The sequence below is a fragment of the Papio anubis genome, chromosome 14, assembly GCF_008728515.1.
Source record: "Papio anubis isolate 15944 chromosome 14, Panubis1.0, whole genome shotgun sequence".
In the NCBI taxonomy this organism is placed as follows: domain Eukaryota; kingdom Metazoa; phylum Chordata; class Mammalia; order Primates; family Cercopithecidae; genus Papio; species Papio anubis.
This window is the reverse complement of record NC_044989.1, coordinates 65,421,167-65,448,800: the sequence shown is the minus strand read 5'-3', so window position 1 is coordinate 65,448,800 and position 27,634 is coordinate 65,421,167. Positions and strand designations below refer to the sequence as shown.

Here is a 27,634-nt window from a genome sequence, read left to right as displayed (position 1 = left end):
TTATTATTATTATTATTTGTTTTTCTTTCCCCTCCTTTTTTTTTTTTTTTTTTTTTTTTTGAGACAGAGTCTTACTCTGTTGCCTAGGCTGGAGTGCAGTGGCGCGATCTCTGCTCACTTCAGCCTCCCACTCCTGGGTTCAAGCAATTCTCCTGCATCAGCCTCCTGAGTAGCTGGGATTACAGGTGCGCGCTACCATGCCCGGCTAATTCTTTTTTTTTTTTTGAGATGGAGTCTTGCTCTGTTTTCCAGGCTGGAGTGCAGTGGCGTGATCTCCACTCACTGCAAGCTCCGCCTCCTGGGTTCATGACGTTCTCCTGCCTCAGCCTCCTGAGTAGCTGGGACTACAGGTACCTGCCACCATGCCCGGCTAATTTTTTGTGTTTTTAGTAGAGACAGGGTTTCACCATGTTAGTCAGGATGGTCTTAATCTCCTGACCTCGTGATCCACCCGCCTCGGCCTCCCAAAGTGCTGGGATTACAGGCGTGAACCACCACGCCCAGCCTTATTATTTGTTTTGTTTAGAGAGGGGGTCTTGCTCTATCCCAGGCTGGAGTGCAGTGTCATGATGATAGCTCACTGCAGCTTCAAATTCCTGGGCTCAAATGATCCTCCTGCCTTAGCTTAGGACTACAGGTGCATGCCACCATGCCTGGCTGTTATAGTTTAATTAAAATTTTTTTTTTTTTTTTTTTTGAGACGGAGTCTCGCTCTGTCACCCAGGCTGGAGTGCAGTGGCCGGATCTCTGCTCACTGCAAGCTCCGCCTCCTGGGTTCCCGCCATTCTCCTGGCTCAGCCTCCCGAGTAGCTGGGACTACATAAAATTTTTTGTTGTAAATATGGGTTCTTATTATGTTGCCCAGGCTGATCTTAGACTCCTGGCCTCAAGCAATCCTCCCTCCTTGGCCTCCCACAGCCCTGGGATTACAGATGGGAGCCACCATTCCCAGCCTCATAAAGGAAATTTAAAAATTTTGTAAGGAAGAGGTATACTACATCAATAATACTGCCTGACTATCTTTGTACATATAACTTTTTTATACACAGGAATTTTTTTAAAAGATAGATTCACAGAAGTAGGATTACTGATTGAAAGGATATAGACATTTTTAAGCATCTTGATACATGTGGCTTAAATGCCACATGTATGGCCTAAATGGATTGAGGCTCTTCAGATTTGGATTTTAAAACTAGAACCCTCTCTTCAGTAGGGTGGGATGGGGGAAACACTGGAAACCTCGTAGGAAGCAATTGCAATATTTCGTATAAAATGCGAGGAAGGGCCAGACTGAGATTATCTGAGATTATGGCATGGGGAGAGAGAAAGGGACAACATCCCGTATCATTCAGGAGGTGCTATCAATAACCCATATCTGCATATGGGTGAAGAAGTGAGGGAGAGGCAACAATCAAGATCTCCTTACTAATTTCCAGTTGAAAATCGAGTAGATGAAAATCCTATCAACTAAGAGGCAATGTGGTTTGGTGGGAAATGCCTGTGTTTTGGAGGTAACTGACCAAATTCAAATTCCAACTGTCCCAACTAATCAGCTGTGTGGCCTTGGGCAGGTTGTTAAAACTCTCTGAGCCCATATGCCTAGATTTCCTTATTTGTGAAATGAGGATAGTAGCATTTATGCCTACCAAACTACCGTAAGGATTAAATGTGACTTTTTTTTTTTTTTTTTTTTTTTTGAGACAGTCTCATTCTGTCGCCTAGGCTGGAGTGCAGTAGCATGATTTCGGCTCACTGCAGCCTCCACCTCCCGGATTCAAGTGATTCCCCTGCCTCAGCCTCTCAAGTAGCTGGCACTACAGGAATGCACCGCCACGCCCAGATGTTTTCTGAATTTTTAGTAGAGACGGGGTTTCACCATATTGGCCATGCTGGTCTCCAACTCCTGGCCTCAAGCGATCCTCCCCCCTTGGCCTCCCACAGTGCCCGGCCATAAGTGTGAAAATGTCTTTAACCGCCTGGCCCATTGGGGCTTTGAAGAAATTAATGAAAACAGATAACACTAATAGAAGAGGATGTACAGAGGGTTAAAGAATATATTTGGTTTGAGACCCATTTGTTTAAGATGCATGAAATCTCACAAAATAGACTTTATCTTCGTATACTTTTGTTTTTTATTTTAATTTTGCTTTAAATTTTAATTTTGAAATAATTTCTCCTTTATACTTCTTTCTGTACACTGTTGCTTTCATTTTTTTAAGAGACCTAAAGGTATGAGAGGGACAAGGAAAGAGGGTGGTGATCCTGTTGCCCTTGTGGGTAGAGCCGCGGAGGCAGTGGTGCAGTTCTCAAGCATGACCACAAGGTGGAGTCCGTAGTAAGTGGAAATGGTTTACTCTGGGTGCAAGGGGACGCGGCAGGATCCTGGAGCAGATTCGGTGGCAGTCGCAGAACCCTCCGTCCAGTTCTACGGGTGAGTCCCATCTAGCCTCTTCTGCCTTTTGGTGACTGACTTTTCATGATATAAAGTTAATCACAATTACACATACCAGCCACCACACACTCCCAGGACCCCAAAGAAACCGTGAACAAAATAATTACAATCACAACAGTTCACCTTTTGGTGGTTCTCCATTACCAGTTGCATGAGCTCCCAACTCCTTGACCTGGCAGTTCTAGGACTTCCAGTCTATGAGACCCCACTTACCTTTCTGGAATCTTCTCCTAATACTTTTCTACTTGGCCCATAGGCTCCAGTCAACTGCCTACTCACGGATCCCCAAACATGCCCCTCATTTTCACCTTGGCCTTTGCTTATTCTGTTCCCTGTTTCTGGAAAGTTATTTCTCCATTTCTGCTTACTGAAACCTCAGTCATACTCGAAGAACTCGTTACATCTGTGAGGGCTCTTTATGTTTCAAGTAACACCCAGACAATAGAGGGAAACTCTTGGCTCCTATACTGAGAAATACCGAGGTATTTAGTTAGCTTCAGGTGACGTCTGTTCCGCAGCTTGGACAGCACCGCAGGTGACTTGGTTTTACTCCATTTTCCTCTTCTACCTTTTGCCGTGTTGGCTTGCGTTCAGAACCCCCAGTGACTCTTTCAGTCCTCCCCTAGCAGGTAGGTGTGCTCCGTATCTTCCTTCTGCCTCTTCACATCTCTATTCTTCTCCTCCCCTGCTCAGTGCCCTTGGAGGATGATCTAGCTTAGATTCATGGGCTTCCTTGCCTTCTGTCTTCCACTTGGTTTTGGCCAGTGAGGACCACCAGCATGGGCTCCATGGATGGCTGGGGTATTAATTAAGTCTCTGTCCTCCGTGGTGCACAGCACAGGCTGCCTTCATCCCTCATCTATGAGGTGACAGTCTCCATCTCTCTCTATATCTCTGTGTTCCGGCAACCACCCTCTGTAGGCGTAGGGTGGTAATGGCCCTAAGATACTTCATTATTCCTTAAGTTTTCACTACACATGCTCACACTTTTGCAAACAGTCCCTGGTTTTTTAAAAAAAATAGAGATAGGGTCTCACTCTGTCACCCAGGCTGGAGATCATATCTCACTGTGGCCTTGAACTCCTGGGTTGAAGAGATTCTCCCGCCTCAGCCTCCTAAGTAGCTGGGATTACGGGTGTGCACCACCAACAGTCCACTTACTAATTGCTCCTCAAATTGTCCAGTTTGAGTGTGCCATCTGCTTCCTGCTGGGATCTTGACTGATATAGCAATCCCCAATCACACATCTTCACACTACACTGCTCAGTGGGAGAAAGGTGGGAGAAAGAGGTTCTCTTTTGGCCATTTTAACAGGAAAGAGAGAGAGTGAACTTCTTGCCTGGCAAACATATTTTTAATTCTTTTTTATTTTTATTTTTCGAGACGGAGCCTTGCTCTGTCATCCAGGCTGGAGTGTAGTGGCGCGATCTCAGCTCTCTGCAACCTCCCCCTCCAGGTTCAAGCCATTCTCCTGCCTCAGTCTCCTGAGTAGCTGGGATTACGGGTGCATGCCACCATGCCTGGCTAATTTTTTTCTATTATTCGTAGAGATGGGGTTTCACCATGTTGGCCAGGCTGGTTTTGAACTCCTGACCTCAAGTAATCTGCCCGCCTCTGCCTCCCAAAGTGCTGGGATTACAGGCGTGAGCCACTGTCCCTGGCCCCAGCAAACATCTTGATTATTTTTGGCCTCAGTTGTAATCTGCCTAAACTAATAAGAGACTTTCCTGGTGCGAAGGTTGGGTCATTTCAAGTCAAACCCCATGACTGAAATAGACAAAGCGTTGTTCTCCCAGAACAGAATCAAAGATGCAGCAGTGCTAAATGGAAGGAGGAGAAAATTCAGCACATTCTTTCTAAGTGCCATCTCCTTCTTTGAAGCTTGTCTTTGTTCCCCCAAGACGATACAACATGATGGCCAACAAGATGGTGTAGTTCCCAAGATGGAGATTATAGTGTAGTTGGGGAAACAGTTATTTAATTTAACTTTTTTTTTTTTTTTCAGACAGGGTCTTACTCTGTCACCCAAGCTGAAGTTCAGTGGCACCATCTCAGCTCACTTTAGCCTCGACCTCCCAGGCCCAAGAGATCCTCCCACCTTAGCCTCCCGAGTAGCTGGGACTACAGGTCTGCACGACGACACTTGGCTAATTTTTATTTTTTTTTATAGAGACGGGGTCTCACTATGTTGCCCAGGCTGGTCTTGAACTCCTGGACACAAGTGATCCTTCCGCCTCAGCCTCCCAAAATACTGGGATTACAGGCATGAGCCACTGCACCCACTGTAGGGTGACAATTAAATACATAAATAAAGAATAATGATCTATTACGTTAAGTACTAGAAAGGAAACAAATGTGAGGTGCTGAGGGAAGAAAAACATGGATGACCTATTTCAGATCATGTGACCGGGAAGGCTCCCCTGAGGAGGTGACATTTAAGCTAAGGCTGGAAAGATGAGAAAGAGACAAGTGATGGGAAAGGACAGGAATTCCAGGCATTCTTTTTATTTGTCTTGCTGTGTTGCCCAGGCTGGAGTGCAGTGGCACAGTCTTGGTTCACTGCAACCTCCACCTCCGGGTTCAAGCAATTCTCCTACCTTGGCCTCCAGAGTGGCTGGGATTACAGGCACACACCACTATGGCCAGTTAATTTTTGTATTTTTGGTAGAGTCGGGGGTTCACCATGTTGGCCAGGCTGGTCTCGAACTCCTGACCTCAAGTGATCCACCCGCCTTGGCCTCACAAAGTGCTGGAATTACAGGAATGGGCCACCGTGCCCGGCCGAATTCCAGGCATTCTGAGGTACACTGGCTAGAGAATGAATAGATACTAAATGTGGAGGCACTTAGATGAGGCCACGGTGGCTAAGCGAGGGGGGCAAAGGGTAGAGCCACCTGGATGAGGCAGGAGAGGCAGGCGGGGCTTCCTGGACCAGTGTTTGGATTCCAGCTGGGTTCTGAGAGCAGTCCCTGAAGGATATTCAGCAGGGATGAACATCTGATTTCTGTTTTAAGGTCACTCTGGAAATAGGGGCACTCATTTGGAAGGTGCTGTGTTGTCTAGGTGACAGATAGCAGAGATGTGGAAAGAGTGCCAGCTGTGGAGACGGAGAAAACCAAACAAATCGAGCTGTATTTTACAGGTGGAATCAGCGTGATGACTAGCGGCTAAAACGGGGTGGTTGGGAGGTAAAGGAGAAGAGTGTAGAGTAACTCCTCAGTTGCTGGTTTGATTATTGAGTTGTGGTGATGGGGGAGGGATGGCAATCAGGAGGTCAGCGGCCAGAAGCCACCCAGCATCTCTGAGTCCAAAAGGCAAATTCCAACAGGAGTTTAATTGGCTTCCTTTGAGTCAAACGCTTACCTGGTTCATTAGCTAGGCTGAGGTTGGGGGAGCACACAGGGATGAGTGTGCTAGGACCTGCCTAAACTTGTTAGCGGCCTACAAGAAAGGAGAAAAGAAGCATGTGAATAACTAGAATCCAGAGAATTATAAGGCCTGGGGCAGATGCCTTCTGGGGTGCCATCCCAGCCCCCCAGTCATTTCCCTTTCTCTAGAACCTGTTCCACCCACCCCAGGGTAGGGACCAGCCGCAGTAGATGGCAAGCAGAAAGAGATTCTGCTATAAAACACCATACACATAAAAGAAAGAACAGCAACAAATGGGCAAAGATGGAGTATGGTTCTGTGCCCAAAGAATTTATAGCCCCAAAATGAGTTTTGTGATATGCCTGCTTTGATTTCTCATTTATTCCAAGTTATCTCATCATTTATATTGTTAATCTATACAGTTTTCTCCTCCCACGTATTAGATAGCTTTTAAAAATGGTTTTCAAGGCTGGGTACTGTGGCTCTTGCTTGTAATCCCAGCATTTTGGGAGGCTGAGGCGGGTGGATCATTTGAGGTTAGGAGGTCGAAACCAGCCTGGCCAACATGGTAAAACCCCACCTCTACTACAAATACAAAAATTAGCTGGGCGTGGTGGCACGTGCCTGTAATCCCAGCTACTTGGGAGGCTGAAGCAGGAGAATCACTTGAACCCAGGAGGTTAGAGTGAGCAGAGATCGTACCACTGCACTCCAGCCTGGGTGACAGAGACTCCATCTCAAAAAAAAAAAAAAAAAAAAAATTTGGTATTAAAGTTACTTTATGTGTATTTAAGTTTTTTGCCTACTTGATAAGCCCTCTGCATCCTTGGAAATTTCTCCACAAATCCTTTTTTATGAACCAGACAGGGCTGTGAATATTCTGGGATACTGATGTCTACTAGTTTACTGGTGTAAATTATTTATCTGCTTCTATGCTAACTATAGATATAGATATATATATATGAATAATGAATATATAAAATTTATCAGTTTTCTCCATCTGTCTTAAAAGATTATTCATTGGGCTGGGCATGGTGGCTTATACCTGTAATCCTAGCACTTTGGGAGGCTGAGGCGGGAGGATCACTTGAGGTCAGGAGTTTGAGACCAGCCTGGCCAACATGGTGAAACCCTGTCTCTACTAAAAATACAAAAAAATTAGCCAGGTGTGATGGTGAGTACCTATAATCCCAGCTACTCGGGAGGCTGAGGCAGGAGAATCACTTGAACCCGGGAGGCAGAGGATGCAGTGAGCCAAGATTGCAACACTGCACTGCAGCCTGGGTGACAGAGTAAGACTCCATCTCAAAAAAAAAAAAAAAAAAAAAAAAAAAAAAAGAAAAAGATTATTCGCTAAAGATTATTCACTGCTTCTCAGCTTGATGACCTTGGACAAATTACTTAACTTTCAATTTCTCGTGTTTCAAATGAAATTGAGTTACATGTTGAGTTTCAAGTGAAACTCAAATTTCATTTATGAAATGGCAATTATAACAGTGCCAACCTCACTGGATCATTCTGAGGATTAAATGGGATAATCTGTATAAACCACTGATACAGCTTGGATATTTGTCTCCACTCAAATCTCATGTTGAAATGTAATCCCCAATGGTGTAGGCGGGGCCTGGTGGGAAGTGTGTGGATCATGGGGGCGGATCCCTCATGGCTTGGTGCTGTCTTCATGATAGTGAGTCCTTGCAAGATCTGGTCATTTAAAAGTGCGTGGCACCTCTCCCCACCCCACCCACCTTGCTCCTGCTTTCGTCATGTGAAGTGCCTGCTCTGCTTCACCGTCCACCATTAGTAAAACCTTCCTGAGGCCTCTCCAGAGCAGATACTGGGGCCATGCTTCCCGTACAGGCTGCAGCACTGTAAGCCAATTAAACCTCTTTTTTTTTTTTTTTTTTTTTTGAGACTGAGTCTTACTCTGTTGCCAGGCTGAAGTGCTGTGGCATGATCTTGGCTCACTGCCCTGGTTCAAGCGATTCTCCTGCCTCAGCCTCCCAAGTAACTGGGATTACAGGCACATACCACCACGTCCAGCTAATTTTTGTAGAGACAGGGTTTCACCATGTTGGCCAGGATGGTCTCGATCTCCTGACCTCGTGATCCACCCGCCTCGAACTCCCAAAGTGCTGGGATTACAGGTGTGAGCCACCGTGCCCAGCCGAAACCTCTTTTCTTTATAAATTACCCAGTCTTTCAGGTTTTTATAGGAATGCAAGAATGGCCTAATACAACCACTTAGCACAGTGCATGGCACATGGTAAACCAAGCATGAAAACGATCTCTAAATACTACCAAGGAGTGATCTTCAAGATACAGTGTGAAGTGAAAAAAGCAAAGTAGGGCCAGTTGCAGTTGTTCACCCCTGTAATCCCAGCACCCTTGGAGGCTGAGGCAAAGATTGCTTGAGCCCAGGAGTTTGAGACCAGCCTGGGAAACAAAGTGAGACCCCCCATCTCTAAAAAATCAAAAAATTAGCCAGGCACCTGTGGTCCCAGCTACTAGGGAGGCTAAGGTGGGAGGATCCCTTGAGCTTAGGAGGTTGAGGCTGCAGTGAGCCATGATCACGCCATTGTACTCCAGCCTGGACAACAGAGTGAGACCTTGTCTCAAAAAAAACCCACGAAAAACAAGGTAGAAAAAAGTATATAGAATATGCAACTATATTTTTAAAAGATATAAACACACATACATATTTTAAAACAATAATGATGTATCAAGCTGTTTATAGGAATCATATTTTTGCCAGCAGAATTGTTACTCAGAATTGTTACTCAGTGATTGTTGAGTATTTATTGTGATATGATAAAGCAGTACAATGTGTGACCTTATAATTCTGTCATTCTCAGAGTCAATGAATACCAGAATTCTCAGTGTGGGAGAAAGGGCATGTAGATGTAAGACAGAAGGGGTTAAGTAAAAATGCTGTTATCCTGATTTTAATATTATTATTATTAACTTTTTTTTTTACACCTGTAACAAAGCTGAAATTGTCCCGATTTTGAATAGGAACCATCAGTATGAATTCAGAATGTATTTCTTGACATTGTCCATGGAAAAGACCTAGAAACAGTGACCAACCCTGTAATAATGAGCACCCCTAGCCTCTAGACTGTGGTCTCACATGACCATTTCCCACTAAAAGGAACCAGGACTATTTGGAGAAATCACTGGGTCCAGGTCTTGGGCAGGAAACATCTGAGGTGAACCTGGAAGAACTTGTCATACCAAAGCACTCTGAAGCTTTCAATGTAAACTGAGGTCATGCTAAAAGGATTCGGGAGCTGACCTGACTGACCGAAGATGGGGTGATTTCAACATCAACATGGATAAAAACTGCAAGAGATTAAAACACATCAAATATATTTAAAGCTATGAGTTAATAATATTGCTAAAAAGAAATGTGTTTTTTTCTGTTGGAGGATGCTAGGAAAGTAACTCATTCTGAATACTGGTAAATAAAAAATTCAAGCGTTTATCTTATTCTTCTGTGTGAACTGTACCACTGGGGAACAAAATAGAAGATGAAGGGTGTTTTCTCTTTTAAGGATAAGGAGCTTGCTATATAAGGACCTGTGGAATTAGTCTCTCATCATTTGACAACCCTTAATGTAGTAAAGGCTCTAGCTATCATGCATGAATTGTTGTCGTCATAAAAAAAAAAAAAAAAAGAGACAAACAGACATGAGGAGCCTTCTGCTAGTGCACATCACTGCCCATGAAGTAGTCTTGCAAAAACATGGAACCTGAATCTAAATGAGCCTCTCTTTCCAACAACCAATTTATAGGAACTCAAAGGGGAGGACAGAGGAACACATTCAATGATGCCACCACAGAGTTGTAATCAGCCAAAACCAGATCGTGGGAAACTCTCCAGGCCAAATGTCCTGCTGGACTCAAAAAATTAATTTCAATGAAAAAATTTTGAATGGGGTTGGGGGAACGTACAGACTAAGAGATAACATCAATCAGTTGCAGATCCTAATTCAAATAAACTCTTTAAAAGTTATCACTTTAGCTGAGTGCGGTGGCATGCATCTGTAATCCCAGCTACTTGGGAGGCTGAGACAGGAGGATCACTTGAACCCAAGAGTTGGAGACCAACCTGGGCAACATAGTGAGACCTTGTCTCTTAAAAAAAAAAAGTATAACTTTATAAAGCAATTGGGAATTTGAACTTGGAGTAGATATTTGATTATATTAAATAATCACCATTGATGTTTTTGGTTAGGATAATGGAATTTTGAGGATTTTAAAGAAAGACCCCTTGACTGTTAAGAGATACACAGTGAAATATTTATGGATAAAATTATATGATATCTAGGATTTGCTGCAAAATAATGCAGGAGGAGGATTTGGATGGGTTTAGATGAAGTGGGATTCAGTAGTGGGTGATGAATACTGTACAAAATGTTCTTTATGCTATTTGCTTACTTTTACATTTTTAAATTTCTCTAATAAAGATTTTTAAAAAGGAAGAAAAAATTCTAGGGAGCAAATAAAATAAAGTTAAAGCTAGCAATTATTCCCTCTATTCCCAAACCCTCATCTCCAAGGCAGCCCATTAATGTAAAAACATCCAAAGGCTAGACTATTTGGTCAGTCAAGATTCCATTTTCAAATTCTTCCTTTATAGTAACATCCTATTCCTTTTTTCTTTTTTCTTTTTTTTTGAGATGGAGTCTTGCTGTGTCGCCAGGCTAAAGTGTAGTGGTGTGATCTCAGCTCACTGCAACCTTCTCCTCCTGGGTTCAAGCGATTCCCCTGCCTCAGCTTCCCAAGTAGCTGGGATTACAGGAGTGCGCCACCACACCGGCTAATTTTTTGTATTTTTTTTAGAAGAGGCAGGGTTTCACATTGTTGGCCGAGATGGTCTTGATCTCCTGACCTCCTGATCCGCCCGCCTCGATCTCCCAAAGTGCTGGGATTACAGTCATGAGCCACCACGCCCCGCCTATCCTATTAATTCCTACAAAAATGAGATCGTCTGGGCCAGGCGCTGTGGCTCATGCCTGTAATCCCAGCACTTTGGGAGGCTGAGGCAGGTGCATCACCTGAGGTCAGGAGTTCGAGACCAGCCTGGCCAACATGGTAAAACCCTGTCTCTACTTAAAATACAAAAAATTAGCTGGGCGTAGTGGTGTGCACCTGTAATCCCAGCTACTCAGGAGGCTGAGGCAGGAGAATCGCTTGAACCCAGGAGGCAGAGGTTTCAGTGAGCCAAGATTGCACCATTGTACTCCAGACTGGGGGACAAGAGCGAGGCTTTGTCTCAAAAAGAAAAAAAAAAAGGATAGTCTGGATTTAATTAATTATTCAGACAATTTAAAATGACCCCTTGAAACTAAATTCTAATTGTTTTGATTAGACTTTTTTCCTAAAATATCTTATATCATTCTGTGCCGTAGGAAATTGAGTTAGTAACATCTTAGCTTTTTCTGTTCTTTTAATTTTACGACTCAGTCATTATTATGAAACCCCAGGCACTGTCGTGGCTGGACTCCAGCCTTGGGGGCTATTTAATTTTCTGGTGTTATTAGTGCTAATTCGAGAGCTTAGAGGCTTTTATTCTTTTCTAGCTGGCAATCATTCTGTTTCCTCCCATTTTGCTGCGGTCAGCATGTCTGCTTCCTCCCTTCCCATGGAATTGTGATCTGTTCTCAGCTCTCCCTGTACCCGTCTCACAGCTTAACAGGGTGCCTGTACAAGTAGGCACTCAATAACCGTTTCTTCAATTGAGTTAAACCCAGGGAGACTGGAAGTTTGCCAGAGGAAACAAAATAATTAAGCTTGTTAACTCATTAACCTTAATTTTAGACACATTCCTTAAGCTCCTGAGTGTAGTTTGAGAATTCATACCTGAGTTCCAAATGGTTGAGGTTGTCAGGAATCTTGGCTGCTGAATTAAGCGGGGTGTATGGCTCTATTATACATGAAAATGTGTCTTTGAAGGCACACATAATTGCTGCTTATTTGTACCACAGGAAGAATAAAAGTAGCAAATTGATAAGGAAGACCTATTTCTACTTCTATAATGAAGACTATGTACCCCCCATACATGTACAACTATTATATATCAATTTAAAAGACAGTAGCACTTGATTATCTTAAGTATAACCCCTACCTTCACTGTAGTATACCAGGACATAAAAGTATTGTCGAGGCCAGGCACAGTGGCCCACACCTGTAATCCTAGCACTTTGGGAGGCCGAGGTGAGAGGCGTGAGTGCATCACCTGAGGTCAGGAGTTTTAGAGCAGCCTGGCCAACGATGGCAAACCCCGTCTCTACTAAAAGTACAAAATCTAGCCAGGCATGGTGGTGCACACCTGTAATCCCAGCTACTTGGGAGGCTGAGGTAGGAGAATTGCTTGAATCTGGGAGGCAGAGGTTGCAGTGAGCCGAGACTGCGCCACTGTACTCCAGCCTGGGTGACAGCAAGACTCTATTCAAAAAAAAAAAAAAAAAAAAAGGGATTGTCTATGAAATTCAAAGCTACTTGCTGAAATACAAGCACATTTTTATAAAAGAAGGCAACATATTTAAACTAAAACACAGAAACAGATAAATTGGGTGGAAGCAAAATTGACCCATAATCTTAATTTTATTGGTCTTTCTTACACATTTTAACTATGTTACAAAAACTACTGAAGTTGAACTATGAGATATATCTTAAGTGCATCCTTAGTAGGCAGTTAATTATTTCTCACTAAATAGAGTTTTGCTCAGGCACAAAACCTTAGAGTCATCCTGGGTTCCTCTGGGCCTCATCTCACATCTTGTCCATCTGTAAATCCTGTTAGCTCTACCTTCAAAATCCATCCAGAATCCAGCCATCTCCATACTTCCACTGCTACGCCCCAATCCAAGTCATCACTCTCTTTTTATTAGCCTCTTATCTGATCTCCTGCTTCCATCACTGTTCTGTATCCAGTAGCTGGAGCAACTGTTTATAGGAAGACAGCCTCATCACGTCTCTTCCTGCTCAGTATCTTCCAGTGGCTCTTGTGATACCCAAGTCCTCATCATGCCCTCTGGCCCTTGCTACCTCTCAGGACTTATTCCTGCATGCTCCCCTCAGCCACTCTACCCGTCACATAAGCCTTCTTTCTGCTCTTTAAACACACAAGAAATATTTCTTGGCTGGATGTGGTGGCTCATGCCTGTAATCCCAGCATTTTGGGAGGTTGAAGCAGGTGGATCACCTGAGGTTAGGAGTTCGAGACCAGCCTGGTCAAGGTGGTGAAACCCCGTCTCTATTAAAAATACAAAAATTGGCTGGGCATGGTGGCTGGTGCCTGTAATCCCAGCTACTCGGGAGGCTGAGGCAGGAGAATCGCTTGAACTCGGGAGGCAGAGGTTGCAGTGAGCCAAGATCGCACCATTGCACTCTAGCCTAGGTGACAAGAGCAAAACTCTGTCTCAAAAAAAAAAAAAAAATTAAATAAATAAATAAATATTTCTTGTATGAATGGAATACAATGGTTGCTGAATGAATGAATTTTATAATAATTATAATCAATTACAGTTAGTACCAGCTATATGCTAGCCCCACCCAGAGAGATGCTTTTTTACCAACTAGTGTAAACCTGTGGTTCTCAGACTTTACCTAGTATCAGAATCATCTGCAGGGCTTGTTGAAACTCAGATGGCTGGGCCTTACCTCCAGAAAAATTTACATTTCTAACAGGTTTCTAGGTGATGCTGGTCCAGGCATACACTTTGGCTTAATGATTCTAGCCTGGAAGGCCAACTGGCCATTCTGAGGAGAAATTTGGCAGATTTTGGCCTGGTGTTCCTTTCTGCCTCTCTGGGTGAAAAGATTAATTGCAGATGCGTTTGGGCGGAAAAATTCTGGACTTCATTTTTTGATACTTAGCCACAGGGTGGCCCCCTAGCTCCAATAATTAGTCCATAGCCCCCACTCCCACCCCATTAAAACACCTTTTGTTATTTGGAGAATTTCCAAGCCATTTCTCTCTCTCTCTTTTTTTTCCTTTTTCTTTTTCTTTTCTTTTTTTTTGTTTGAGGCAGAGTCTCACTCTGTTGCTCAGGCTGGAGTGCAGTGGTGCGATCTCGGCCTCGCTGCAACCTCCTCCTCCCGGGTTTAAGCGATTCTTGTGTCTCGGCCTCCCAAGTTGCTGGGATTACAGGCGTACACCACCATGACTGGCTAATTTTTTTTTTTTTTTTTTTTTTTGGTATTTTTAGTAGAGACGGGGTTTGCCATGTTGGCCAGGCTGGTTTTGAACTCCTGACCTCAAGTGATCTGCCCCCCCTCAGCCTCCCAAAGTGCTGGGATTACAGGCGTGAGCCACTGTGCCCAGGCGCTCTCTCTCTCTCTCTCTCTCTCTCTGTTTCTCTCTCTCTCTCTCTGTCTGTCTTTAAATGTAGCTCTAAGGCCACCAGTTTGTTATTCACAACAGGCCAGCCCTTTCATGCGTGGGATATGGTGGTGGTTTCCTCAGTGATGTAGGACTGCCTCTGTTAGAAGTGACTGTTGTCTTAGATAGAAATGGCACAGGAAAGTAGGTTTGTAAGTCGGAGATGACATGATATCAGAAAATGAAAGATTTCATTTTAGCCCCCAGGAAGGACCCACACACAGGACAAACATCCACTCTTTTGTGGCCCATGGTGCTCTGCACAGGAGGGACTCCCCCTAAACCTCACCCGGAAGCTCCTCCAAAACTCTTGTCACTGTGGTGGAGAGGAGAGAACCTTTCCTCCAGCTTCCAGCTGCCCTTCATCTCACGCCCAGATAGATAAGACGGCTGAGGACTGGTAGGAGTGAGTGACAAGGACAGAGGGCTGAGGGCTGTGGATGCCACCTTCCTGGGCTGTTACCCCTGGCCTGGTGTTGGTATCTGAAAAGGGGGAAGTGGGCTGGCAGTGACAGACAAAGTGGTGAGTGCAGGGGAATAGGCCTGATCTGCTACCCACAGTCCTCCCTCTCCTCCCCTCTACACCTGTCCACCTGCTTCTCTTTCTCTGTAGACTGAAACCCAATTCCAAGCGTTAACAGAGTCTGGAAAAGCCATCCAAGTAAAAAAATGCACAAGTTGAAAATAGCCTTCCACATTATAAGGGAGGTTCCACTCCCAGAAAATAATGACGACTATAAAATTCCAAATGGCACTTTGCCCACTAGCCACATTCGTCGATAACACAGTCTTAGCAGTTTCTCATGTTATTTACAGGTGAAGAGGCAGTAGATCTTTTTCCCCACTGAGGTCTCATTGAGGATATAGATAGGCTGCTTCAGATACTACTGGTAATTTTAATTATTTCAGTTTCATAAAATGTATTAGACCTACACTTCTTATCACAAATATCGTTGTTAATTTCACTTCTCTGTTTTCCACTCATTTGAGAGAGAGAGAGAGGAGAAGGAGGGGTGGAATAAAATAACAAAGGCAGTGCAATAAAACACTAAAAATAGCTGTAAGACAAATATTGCTCAACAAAGTTGGTGGCAGCACAGAAACAGACCCACTGGCTGGTAGGCAGCAGCACCATGAGAGAGTTTGACGTATTCATTCATTCACAAAGCCTGCCTTTGTCATGTAATAGGCACTTAGGGGAATCCAGACCTTGTCTGGAATAGGGGGATGCGTCCTGCAAACAGAAGCAGTTCCAGACCCTGCAGGTTGGCTACCCAAAGCCCAGCTAATTCCCATCAGGTGTACCTTCCTGAGCTACACAGACTGAAAACCACAAACTGCTTTTTCAGACTTCCTCGCAGGTCTGCCGAGCAGAGCACCTGTGTGAAACTCAGAAGTTGCAGCTGGGAAGGTGGGCATGGGCTGTGTGGGGTAGAGCTTGCTGGGAGATCTGATTGGGGTAGCTCTGAGGGAGGCTTCACTGCCCGGTTCCTAATGTCACAGGTGTGGGCAAGCAGCTGCCGCAGAAACTCAGAACTCTTAACTGCATTGTTCCCGGCTACTAGCCACCCACCTGTTTCCCTATCCCTCCCAGAAATTCTGTACATTCCTTAATTCTTCCCTGTAGTCAATGCTTTTCTGCTTTGTTGTCTGTACTTGGAACACTAACCAAGAAAGTACTGTAACCAGATCGGAGATACTCAGCATGGGCTTGAGGAAGATGTGTTTTGACATCATTTTCTCCAAATCTCTTGAGGTTTGTGACAGGTCTTCTTCTGCTACACTTTCTTCTAGTTCCTGTTCACAGTTTTGACCTCTTCCTCCATTTACTCTGATGTTTAGCTGATTTTTACTGTCTGTTCCATCATCCACTTTTCCAAGGTGTTCATTTTGACATCCAGCCTGACACTTCCTTCGCACTTTTGTGGCACCTCTAGCATTGCCACTTGCTTGGGTTTTGACAGCTGGTAGCAAGAGCAAACAAATGCCATGGGGAAGAAAATGTGTCAATTTGCATGGCTTCAAATGCAGGAACAAAACAGAAGTGCACACCAACCCGGAGCTTATAGTACAGAGTGCCATGAGAGCTTGCACGGGCCAAAAGCATGCAAGAATACTCACTGTAGGTGATGCATGTTGTAAACATCTGCGTGAACTTTGTTCTTCAGTGCTGCAATTTCTGATGTGAACAGCACCATCAGCTTTACACAGAACAATACTCAATGTGGTATATGTACTTTTATTGTGCAAAAGAGCAGATGGCAGGAAGTTTGAATTTAGGGAAGTTGAAAGTCACCTGGAGATAATTCATGTAAATAGCACTAACTAGGAAGAGAAAGCACCTGTGCTAAGAAAAGGACGTGAAGCAGCCAGTCCAGGGTTTGCAGCCTTGGTTGTGTGTTATTATAGAATTGCCTAGGCTCTCTTAAAAAATATTTATTTATTTATTTATTTATTTATTTATTTATTTGGAGACGGAGTCTCTCTGTTGCCCAGGCTGGAGTGCAATGGCGCAATCTCGGCTCACTGCAACCTCCGCCTCCAGGGTTCAAGCGATTCTCCTACCTCAGCCTCCCGAGTAGCTGGGATTACAGGCACGTGCCACCATGCCTGGCTAATTTTTTTTTTTGTATCTTTAGTAGAGATGAGGCTTCACCATGTTGGCCAGGCTGGTCTTGAACTCCTGACCTCAGATGATCCGCCCGCCTCAGCCTCAAAGTGCTGGGATTACAGGCGTGAGCCACTGCACCCGACCTGGGCTCTTTTTTTAAAAATGCCAATATATGGCAGAAAAACAAAAATAAAGAAGAAAGTGGGGAGAAGGCCAGGGAAGTTTGGAGGACCCCAGGGTTCCACCCACCTTACTGACTCTAGTGGTGTATTGGCTTTTTTTTTTTTTTTTTTTTTTTTTTTTAAAGGCAAGGTCTCACTCTGTTTCCTAGGCTGAAGTGCAGCAGCATGAATATCGGTCACTGCAGCCTTAACCTCCTGGATTCAAATGATCATCCCACCTCAGCCTCCCGAGTAGCTGAGACCACAGGCATGTGCTACCACACCTGGCTAATTTAAAAAATTTTTTGTAGCGACAGAGTCTCACTATGTTACCCAGGCTAGTTTTGAATGCCTGGGCTCAAGTGCTTCTACTGCCTTGGCCTCCCAAAGTGCTGGGATTACAGGAGTGAGCCACCATACCAGGCCACTTTCCCCTTTATAAAAATTTGAAAAGAAAAGAAAATCCCAGTATTCAGGCACAAACCCAAACCAGTCTAATCAGAATCTTTGTGGGTGGAGTGCTGGTGTTTTTTTTTTTTTTTTTTTTTTTTAGCGTGAGTGAATCTAATGAGCCTTCAACATTGAGAACCAGTGGATAGGGTTTCTACTCTGCCCTATTTATCCTTGTGAATGTGGCTTTTCTTCCTCTCTCCACAGGCATTGTCTGAGGCTTTCAGATAACCTCGTAGGTTTTTGTAGTAAGTAACATTTGTGGCTGGAGGCCAGCTTCCCATTCAAATACTGTCTCTCCTTAAAGAATTCTTGATTCTTGGCCAGGCTTGGTGGCTCATGCCTGTAATCCCTGTACTTTGGGAGGCCAAGGCAGGAGTATCATGAGGTCAGGAGTTTGAGACCAGCCTGGCCAATATGGTGAAATCTTGTCTCTACTAAAAATAGAAAAATTAGCTGGGCATGGTGGTGCACGCCTGTTGTCCCAGCTACTCAGGAGGCTGAGGCAAGAGAATCGCTTGAACCTGGGAAGTGAAGGTTACAGTGAACCGAGATTGAACCACTGCACTCCAGCCTGGGCAACAGAGCGAGACTCCATCTCAAAAAAAAAAAAAAAAAAAAAAAAGAATTCTTGATTCTTAATGGAACCACAGGTAGCAGCAAGGTGAAACATGGAAATGATGATTCTGTAATTGTCCATGTTACAACAATCAGAGTGTGAAATTGCACTGCAGTTTTTTTTGTTTTTTGCTTTTGAGACATTGTATTGCAAGACACCAGTAGAGGACTTTTATTTATGTATTTATGTATTTATTTATTTATTTCCTGAGACAGTGTCTCGTTCTATTGCCCAGGCTGGAGTACAGTGGTGTGATCTTGGCTCACTGCAACCTCCGCCTCCTGGGTTCAAGCAATTCTCCTGTCTCAGCCTCCTGAGTAGCTGGGACTATAGGTGTGCACCACCACACCCGGCTAATTTTTGTGTTTTTTGTAGAGACGGGGTTTCACCATGTTGGTCAGGCTGGTCTTGAACTTCTGACCTCAGGTGATCCACCTGCCTCAGCCTCCCAAAGTGCTGGGATTACAGGCATCAGCCACCATGCCTGGCCCTGCATTTCAGTTTTGTTTGTGGAAAGATCACCTCCTTGGCCAACAGGGTATAAACAAGAGCAGATTTCCCCTCAAATGAGGTCATCCATGGCCACTGTAGTTAGAGGCTTTTGGGGAATTACCTAGAATGGAGTTTTCCAGAAAAGACCATGAACCTGGGTGCCCACAGATGCTGAGGGTACTAGGTCTGTGATTCTCAAACACCACATGCCCAAGTATTTGCCAGGAGCTTGTTAAATGCAGAATTCCTAGGCTGCCCACACTGCTGCTGACCTGGTAGTTCTCAGCCTTGGCTGAAACCCCTGGGCAGCTTTGAAAACACTGGTGCTTGGGTCTCACCCCCAGAAATTTTGATTATTTGCTTTGGGGTATGGCCTGGGCATGGGATTTTTCAGGGTTCCCAGAGTAGTCTAATATGCATCCAGGTTGGGAACCACAGGCAAGAAAAATACCATGGTGGACTGTTATTCCTGTTCTGCTGTCCCTCTTGGAAAGTCTTCCTTTTCAATTTTCCTTAACGTTCTATAGGCAGTGGAGCAGAAAAGACTTAGAACTCAGGGACCATCTAGTCCAACCCCGCAGTTCACAGATGAGGAAAATGAGGCCAGGAAGGGGAAGTGGCCGGCCCAAGGACACACGGCTACTACCGAGTCAGCCCCGGAGCACAGCTGGCTCACTCTCTCATGGTCCTGTTCCCATCATGCGGCCTGCTGGGGAACACAGGGAATTTTGTCTGAAGGAAAACACTACAAAACATTAGAAATAAGGAATGATAACGATTCAGTCCTCTAAAGATTTTTAAACTTCTCCATCCATTTGTCACTTCATACTATCTTCTATATTTATAAAGTGGTGCTGGGTACCCAGGGGCAATGACTCATGTTCCCAGCAGACCATAGATTTACTAAAAATGGGTGTGCTCTTGTCCTTGACTCTCACTCTTAGGGACAGACTGGATTTGGGTTTTGATAGAAGGGTCGAGCTTCCAGGGAAGTATTTTAGCAGTTGATGGTTGCTTTCTTTCTTAAATCTCCATGGATATGTATACATCAGGTATCTTGTATGTATCAGGCTAATGCTTTTCAGTGTGCTTTAGTGAAGTGGAAATGGGTGAGATCAGGGATTCCTGGACAAGTGTCTCCTCAGCTAGCACTTTATTGAGGAAGAGGCCCTGCTATGCCCACTTTCTCTGTGTGTAGGGGCGTGGGGGGTGGGGGTAGGTTCTGCTAATGGGGGCTGCTCCCCTGGGGAGCCCTACAAGCCCAGCTTATCCTAGGGCTCAGCAAAGACTTGCCAGAGTTTCAGTACCTCATTTTGTTGCAGACCAAAAATTGATAATAGGAAAATCACCCATGCGTCCCTGCTATGAGCGTCAAGCCACCTGTTCACATCATCCCAATATCCTGGGGACATTTTTCTGATTTAAAAGTAAATGAAAATATTTTTGTGGGGCTGGAGCAGTGGCTCACGCCTGTAATCCCAGCACTTTGGGAGGCTGAGGCGGGACAATCGCTTAAGCCCAGAAGGTGGAGGCTACAGTGAGCTGTGATCATGCTACTGCACTCAAGCCTGGGCGACAGAGCGACACCTTGTTTCAGAAAAAAAAAATAATAATAAAGAAAATTTTGTGGACCCCTAAAAGCATTGTGGGCCTCAGGCCCTGTGAGTCCTGTGCCTTATGGGCAAGTCGGCCCTGACAGGGGTGGAGGGAAACACCCAGGCTTGGCCTCTGTGGCTCATGCTGCTCATATGCTGGGGCACTGCCCATGGGCCATACAGAAACAGGCAATGGGCTGGCTTTGGCCTGTGAGCCATAGTTTGCCGACCATTGCTCTAGATGACCAAGGTGCAGTTAGCTGAGGGGATTTCTGATGGGTCACAGGACAGCTGAGAAAAAACATGGTCATCCAAAGTGACTGGTAACCGCTACCGGGTCTTCCATTGGGCCCTAATTACCACCCACCTCCTACACCCCTGGTGTTTTCTTCTCACTTTGTGAAAAGTAAAAGCGTACACTTATTAAACATAAATGGCCTGTAATCCTAGCACTTTGGGAGGCCGAGGCAGGCAGATCACTTGAGGTTAGGAGTTCAAGACCAGCCCTGGCCAACATGGTGAAACCCCGTCTATACTAAAAAAATACAAAAAATTAGCCGAGTGTGGTGGAGCAAGCCTGTAATCCCAGCTCCTTGGGAGGCTGAGCAGGGAGAATTACTTGAACCCGAGAGGCGGAGGTTGCATTGAACCGAGGTGGCACCTTTGTACACCAGCCTGGGTGAGAGAGCAAGACTCCATCCCCAAAAAGATAAACAAACCACATAAGTGTATAACCTAATGAATTATCACAAAGCAAACATCCATCCAGATCAAGAAATAGAGCATTCCTAGCACTTCACAGGCCCCTCTCCCCGCACCTGAAGGAAACTACGAAACTGACTTCTCCCCTGTACATCAGTTTGTTGGGTTTATAACACTGTGCTTTTTGGCATCTGGGCTCTTTCAGGCCTGACCATTGTTGTACTGCGTTTCTGGAAGGACTGAATGGAGTGGGCTACCACTCACAAGATCTCAGGGCCATGCTTTTGTCACGAGATTGGTCCTCTTAAAGGTGCTTGGTTGGAGGTGAGGAAGGTCTGTGAGCAATCCAGCTAGCCAACCCAGGGTGCTCTGAGGACTAGAGAGAGAAAGGGTTCATTAATACTACAAAGCACGTAGCCACAAACACAGATGCTTTGTTAGAGGAACACCACAAATGGAAAAATCATGACTAATGAAGCTGATTAAGGAAGTTCCTCTAGACTGCAGCCCTATTGCTTTGAAACTGATTAGCCATAACTATTAAAAGGGAAACAATTTATAGGGAAGACAGATTCAACGTGCTTTATGTTTGAGTTGAGAGTCAAAGCTTTTAACTGCAACTCACCCGCACAGTTCAGGGCTGTCACATTATAGCCATGAAGGCTACCTACTGCACAACTCCTGCAAGCTCCATTCGCACAGAATAGATGAATGGTGGTGGAACTGCATGCTGAGGCAGCCCCACCAATGTAAACAGAATCAGTTTCCTAGATCCAGACCACACTTTAACTTACAATGTTGAGCTTCATCAGTTACACATGTTTGGGTAAAAGGCTTTTTTTTTTTTTTGAGACCTCTGCCTCCCGGGTTCCAGCGATTCTCCTCCCAAGTAGCTGGGATTACAGGCACGCGCCACCCCACCCGGCTAAATGTTTGTATTTTTAGTAAAGATGGGGTTTAATCATGTTGGCCAGGCTGCTCTCAAACTCTTGACCTCAAGTGATCCTCCCACCTCGGCCTCCCAAAGTGCTGGGATTATAGATGTGAGCCAATGTGCCCAGCTAAGGCTCTTCTTTTTTTAAGAAAACACTTTTTAAAAAGAATATGTATTTTTTGAAACAGACTCTCACTCTGTCACCCAGTCTAGACTGCAGTGGCATGATCATGGGCTCGCTGCAGCTTTGACCTCCAGGTTCAAGTGATCCTCCTACCCCAACCTGTGGAGTAGCTGGGACTATAGGCATGCAGCTAATTTTTAAAATTTTTATAGTGACAGGGTCTTGTTTTGCTTCCCAGGCTGGTCTCAAACTCTTGGCCTCAATCAGTCCTCCTGCCTTGGCCTCCCAAAGTGCTGGGATGACAGGTGTGAGCCACTGCACTCGGTCTCCCCATTTTAAATATGAGACTGTGGCATGGAGAGGTTATCATGCCCAGGGTCGTGCAGCAAGCAAACAGCAGAGCTGGGAGTGGAACCCAGACAGCCTGTGGTCCTGCCTGCTACATTGTCTGTGCTATTCAGACACGATTTACAGTTCCTGTGAGCAGGTTCAAGTGGCTCATCAGATCAGCACTCCTTCTGATCCCCAGGGAAGAGATGGTTTGAGAGTGTAGATTTGCTCATCTTGGTTTGGTTACATCAGAAAACTGACTCACCAGGTACTAATCCCAACCTCCAAACACTCTCCACAACAGAGAATCAAGGCAACCACACTTCAGGGTAAGAATCCAAATTGTTACTCCTAACAGGCCCCATCAGGCCCCTGATTGGTGTGAACTCCTCATCCTTTGGGGCTTGCCCAGAAATGAAAACTGGTTCCTGTATTATATGAAGAGCTGGAAATGTTCAGGTCAGAGAGGGGATCTGTTTCTTCAGAGGCTTCCACTCTGTTTGCAGGATAATCCTATTATAAGAGGTGTCTAGATTCCCTAATGTTGCTGGAATGTGGTGTCATTGAAAACAAGATTATATAAAAGCATGGGCTAGGTGTGGTGGTGCCATAGTAGAGGCATGGGCAACTGCTGTCTTTCAAGGACTTTCCCAGAATCCTAGGGCCTGGGACAAATTCTTCTTGTTGTTCCTACTTGATGCTTGCCTTATGGCAGATGCTCAGTTAAGGCTTGTTGACCTAGTTGTTCTGACAAGACATAACTTTATGGAAGTATGTAGCAAAACCACACACTTTTTGCAAGAGCCCTGCTGGTGTGGTCTGGGAAGCCCCTGAGCAGCTTGACACTTCCCAGTTGCAATCTGGTGGCCGCAGAAGGATCAGCGACAGCAGCTCCAGCAGTAGCGCTGCCCCCTGAGCATGCCTGCCCTGCCTCAGGGGCTTGTGCCTGATGAAAGGAGCAAGGAAAACAAATCCCTTTAGTCACCCAAAGCCCATCTCCTAGAAGAGCAACAGCTCCTCCATCAGCAAGTGCCGCTTCAACACACGAGAAGGGAATAAAGGAACTACAGATTCCGGTGGAAACACTGTATTCATTTCTGAGGACTGTGCTATGTTTTAAGGCAATTGTCACACATACAAAACAGTCAGATAAACAGTATCTGAACAGATTTATGACAACATGTTAGAAAGAGAACAGCAGGGGAAACATTTTCGGACAAGGAGATGTGAGATTTTCCCCAGTCAGGTAACCCTTGGTCTACCGACTCTGTGGACTGAAAACCAGGACGATACAAGGCACATTCTCTCTTCTCGCCTCCAAGGGGAAGGGCCACCTGCACACTCCTCGAAAGCACCCTTCTCCAGACTGAGACACGCTTCTTACTGCAGGGCCAGGCCACGACACAGGATGGTCAGCCAGTGAGTCTTAAGTCCAGCTCTAATTTCACGCTTTATGGCTTTGTGAAATTCATCTTTAGAAATGGGAAAATCAAGATACCAAAGACGTTCAACTTGTAGTTAATAGTTAAGTTCACCTCTATCCAAACACAAACTTGCTTGGCTTGGAGCTAAAACTATATATACACATACACATATATACAACACATACACATAACACACATATGTGTGTATAGATATATGTGTGTGTGTGTATATATATATATGAAAGAAGAAAAAAGATTTACTGAAGCCTGAAAAATAGTGAGTGTTCATTTGCCATTTGGAATCAAACAATGTGATTGTTTCCCTTGAAAACAGAAGAGTATCAGCAACATGCTCTACCCAGCGGAGAAAAGTTTCCAGTTTCCTCTGCATGGTTCCTGGTCCCTCCTGGCTTCACAGGAGACTGGAATGGCTTAGCTGGTTTAAAGAGAGCTGGGTTTTCCCCCTGGCTGGGTCAACTCTGTGTCCCATGGCTCTTCTTCACCCCTTCTGCTCAGGCTCATGTCCCCAATTTTAAGAAGGGGGTGTGGCTCGATGGTCTCCATTCCATCTGCCCATTCTCATCTCAATGGTACACACATCCATAAGCGTGTGCCCCTGCTGTAGGGCCCAGGTGACACATAGCAACAGGGAAAACAAGGGAATGAAGGAGGCTGAACACTGGGGAGCGTTAATGGCCTGTTACAGGGTGGCAGAAACAGTGCCTGGGTCTGGGGTTCACAGCAAAAATCAGGTGCCCAGAACCGTGGTGGAAGGTGGGGTCGCTAGTTCATGAAAACTTGAAGGACATTAGGAAGAGGCTGTGTCTGATGCTATCAAGTAACTACACATAGAATGAGGGCATGATAAAAGTCCTAACGCACATAGAGAACAAAGCCCTGCTCAGAAACGCTATCCTGACCAGCAGAAGGACTCCACGGAGAAAGCTGTCCCTTACATAAAAAAGAAGAGCATACTGGGTTAGCACTTGATATCTAAGACGTGAAATGGTCGTCTTCACAGATTAACAGTTTGCCTCACCAAATCCCTCTGAGGTAGGTAAGAGGCAGGTGACATTAGCCCCATTTTACAAATGGGGTAAAGTGAGGCCCCAGGACCTGTTACATCACGACTATGCGTCAACAGCCACAAACAGCAGGCTCTCAGATCTTCCCCCTCACTTAGCTTAGAACCGCGTCAGCAGATAATTGGAAAAACATGGACCATTTTGCTGATAATTTTAAACTTGGATGTACTGGCAAGAAAGGGATCTATATTTTGAAGTCAGCCAAAGCCAGGGGACCTGGGAACCTGCAAATGGGGGTACCCCACTCCAATTAGTACATGGTTTTCTCTGGGGTGGTGGTGTACTATGCAGTGCAGCATTTTACAGAGTGTCCAGTTGAATTCAAATAATAGATGAGAAATCAACAAGCATCCTGAATGTGATGACTACATCACACCTCCCCAGTGAAGGAGGCCCCTCTCTGGCCTGTTGCCAAATCAGAGTGAATGGAGAAAAAGCTACAGTGTTGTCAGAGGCCCAGGCCTCCAGAAGGAAGCAGAAAAGTGCCCCAGGGCTGGGATGAGAACTGGGACAATTGTGTGTGAAACCTGTCCTGTCCTCATTAGATTAGAGAAAGCTGTGCCCCTCTTCGCCCCCTCTCCTTTTCCCTTTGACCTCAGAATCTAAGTTGTTTACCTAAGGCTGTGGACCAGAGACGCCCACAGTGCTGACACCCACCTGGAGTATTTCTAACTTGACATTGTGGAGCACCTGCAGTCTCCCAGAACCCAGGGATCAGAAGCTACCCACACCTCGCTATAGCACAGACTCTTTAAACACCTGAGTCCCAGCTCAGCAAAGTCCAGCCATGGCTAAGAATTTGAGCATTTTTTCAATGACTACAACTCGAGGCAATGCAACAGATGACCATAAACTCCCTTGGTTTGCTCAGAAAACATCTGATGCAGAGCTGACCGGGGACAGTGAAATACATCTACATTTTTCCCAGGCATAACCACAGGACCCTGTGAGTCCATGATTTCTTGAGCCTGGCAGCTCAAGGGGTTGTTTCCAAACAGATCCCTGGTGTACACACAGTTGCACCTGGACGTGGATCAAGCCGAATGTCAGAGTGTCCTTGTCCTTGGTAACCAGTTCCGGCTGGGGAGCCCAATGCCAGTGCCGAGAGGTAAGCCTCAGGCCAGCAACTGGGCCAAAGCATTGCTTGGGAGAGTAAAAGTTGGCAAGGGCAGTGCCCTATGTCCATGACTGGCGGCTGGGTGAACAGGGTGGGACATCACTGCTGGCAGGCAAGCCCAAAGCCCAGCCCCATCACAGAACCGACTCCTTGGATTCCAGTTCTGGGGCATTGGCCACGGGGCCAGCGGGGTTCTGGTGTGTCACCAGGGGCGATGTCTCCTCCTCAGACTTGCAGTTGGGGATGGCTTCCACTTTCACCTCAGTCAGTTCCTGCTCGCCTTTCTTCGTGGCCTTCTGATTCAGGTGGTGGAGAATGCCCGCACCCAGGGCATCCCCTTCCACATTCACCACCGTGGTGGTCCGGTCCCTGGCGGGAAAAGAAGAGGCAGCTATTACATCTACTGCTGGGGGATCGGGTCCTGTCACAGGCAGCCTGGATGCCGAGGGAAAGTCATGATTGTGAGCGGCCCTGTTGCTTCCTGGAGAGCATGCTTCTAAGGCATAGGCTTTACCTTGTTCTAAACTGATTTTCTTTAAACACTTTTTATTTTTATAGAAAGAATAAAAAAGAGCATAAAGAAGCAAACAAGCCACTCACCCCTAGTCCACAACTGAGTGAATCTGTGTGCACATTTTAATCTATTTCCTTCCGGTCACCTTTCTATACATGTATTTTATATGTATTAGATACCATCATTAAAAATCACACATAAGCCAGATACAGTGGCTCATGCCTGTAATCCCAGCAATTTGGGAGGCTGAGGTGGGAGGACTGTTTAAGGCCAGGAGTTTGAGACCAGCCTGGGCAACATAGTGAGATCCTGTCTCTACAAAAAATAAACAAATTAGCTGGGCATGGTAGTGTGTGCCTGTAATCCTAGCTACTCAGGAGGCTGAGGTGGGGGGATTGCTTGAGTCCAGGAGTTCAAAGCTTCAGTGAGCTATGATGACACCATCGCACTCAGCCTGGACTACACAGTAAGACCGTGTCTCTAATAAGTAAACAAATAAACAAACATATTGGGATAATAGTGTAGATACAGTTATGTGTCTAGCTTTTCTTCCACTGAATAATACACTGTGGGAGCTTCCCTTCTTTTTCTCATGTCAACGCTGCTTTACTGTGGATGTTAATCTTCATATGTGTTCCGCTCCCATCGGCAAATATAAATACTACCTCAGAGAAAATATCACTGTCCTTTTCAGAAGCTAGCTTGTTGTGCTATAGATTAGCTAATACCATTCCCCTGTCCCTGGAGCTCAGAGGAAGTATTGTGCACATTTTGAAGAGAGGGGAAAATGTGATCTTCCCTGAGGGCACTGGGGAGCTGACTCCCCGCAGAGTGTGGTCCTGCTGTCTGCAGAGTCAGAGGGGATGGGGTGGCTGGCGGGCTGTGTGACTTCAGGTCTCTGCTGGGCAGCTGGCCTGGTGCCCTATTTCCCTGTTCCTGGCCAAGCACCTCTTGGATGCCTCTTCTCCATGCACAGGAGGTGGCTGGGTGAGGAAGGAGAGGGGGCTTCTGTCAGCTCTGGTCCTGTCCAGCTGGCCAGCTCAGGCACAAAGTTCCCTCTGATGAGGTGTCTGGGCAGTGCAGGTCTCTTTTGCAGATTTCACTCTCATTGCCCTGAGAAGCTCCTTCAAGTTGGAAGAACTACCATTCCCCCCTACAGCAGGCCAGTCCACGAGCCCAGTGCCAGGCCCTGCCTGTGACGAACCTCTGCAGTGTCTCTCCTTGCTGACATGAATTGAATGTTTTACCACATGCTCATTATTCTGT

General features: G+C 45.5%; 1 protein-coding gene and 1 long non-coding RNA gene across 2 annotated transcripts in view; one reads left to right on the top strand and one right to left on the bottom strand.

The window, feature by feature from the left end:
- The first annotated feature begins 1,857 nt into the window (after positions 1 to 1,857).
- On the top strand, positions 1,858 to 9,498 carry LOC103877008. The gene is made up of 2 exons (XR_002516687.2): positions 1,858 to 2,431; positions 8,837 to 9,498. It is a non-coding gene; the product is annotated as an uncharacterized LOC103877008 (long non-coding RNA).
- A 13,801-nt stretch (positions 9,499 to 23,299) lies between these two features.
- Positions 23,300 to 27,634, bottom strand: part of SLC1A4 (solute carrier family 1 member 4) — a 34,910-nt gene continuing 30,575 nt past the window's right edge. Inside the window, exon 8 of the mRNA XM_003908733.5 lies at positions 23,300 to 26,223. Within this exon, the coding sequence (XP_003908782.1) occupies positions 25,989 to 26,223 (235 nt within the window). The 3' untranslated portion in view covers positions 23,300 to 25,988. The remainder of the gene's footprint in view (positions 26,224 to 27,634) is intronic.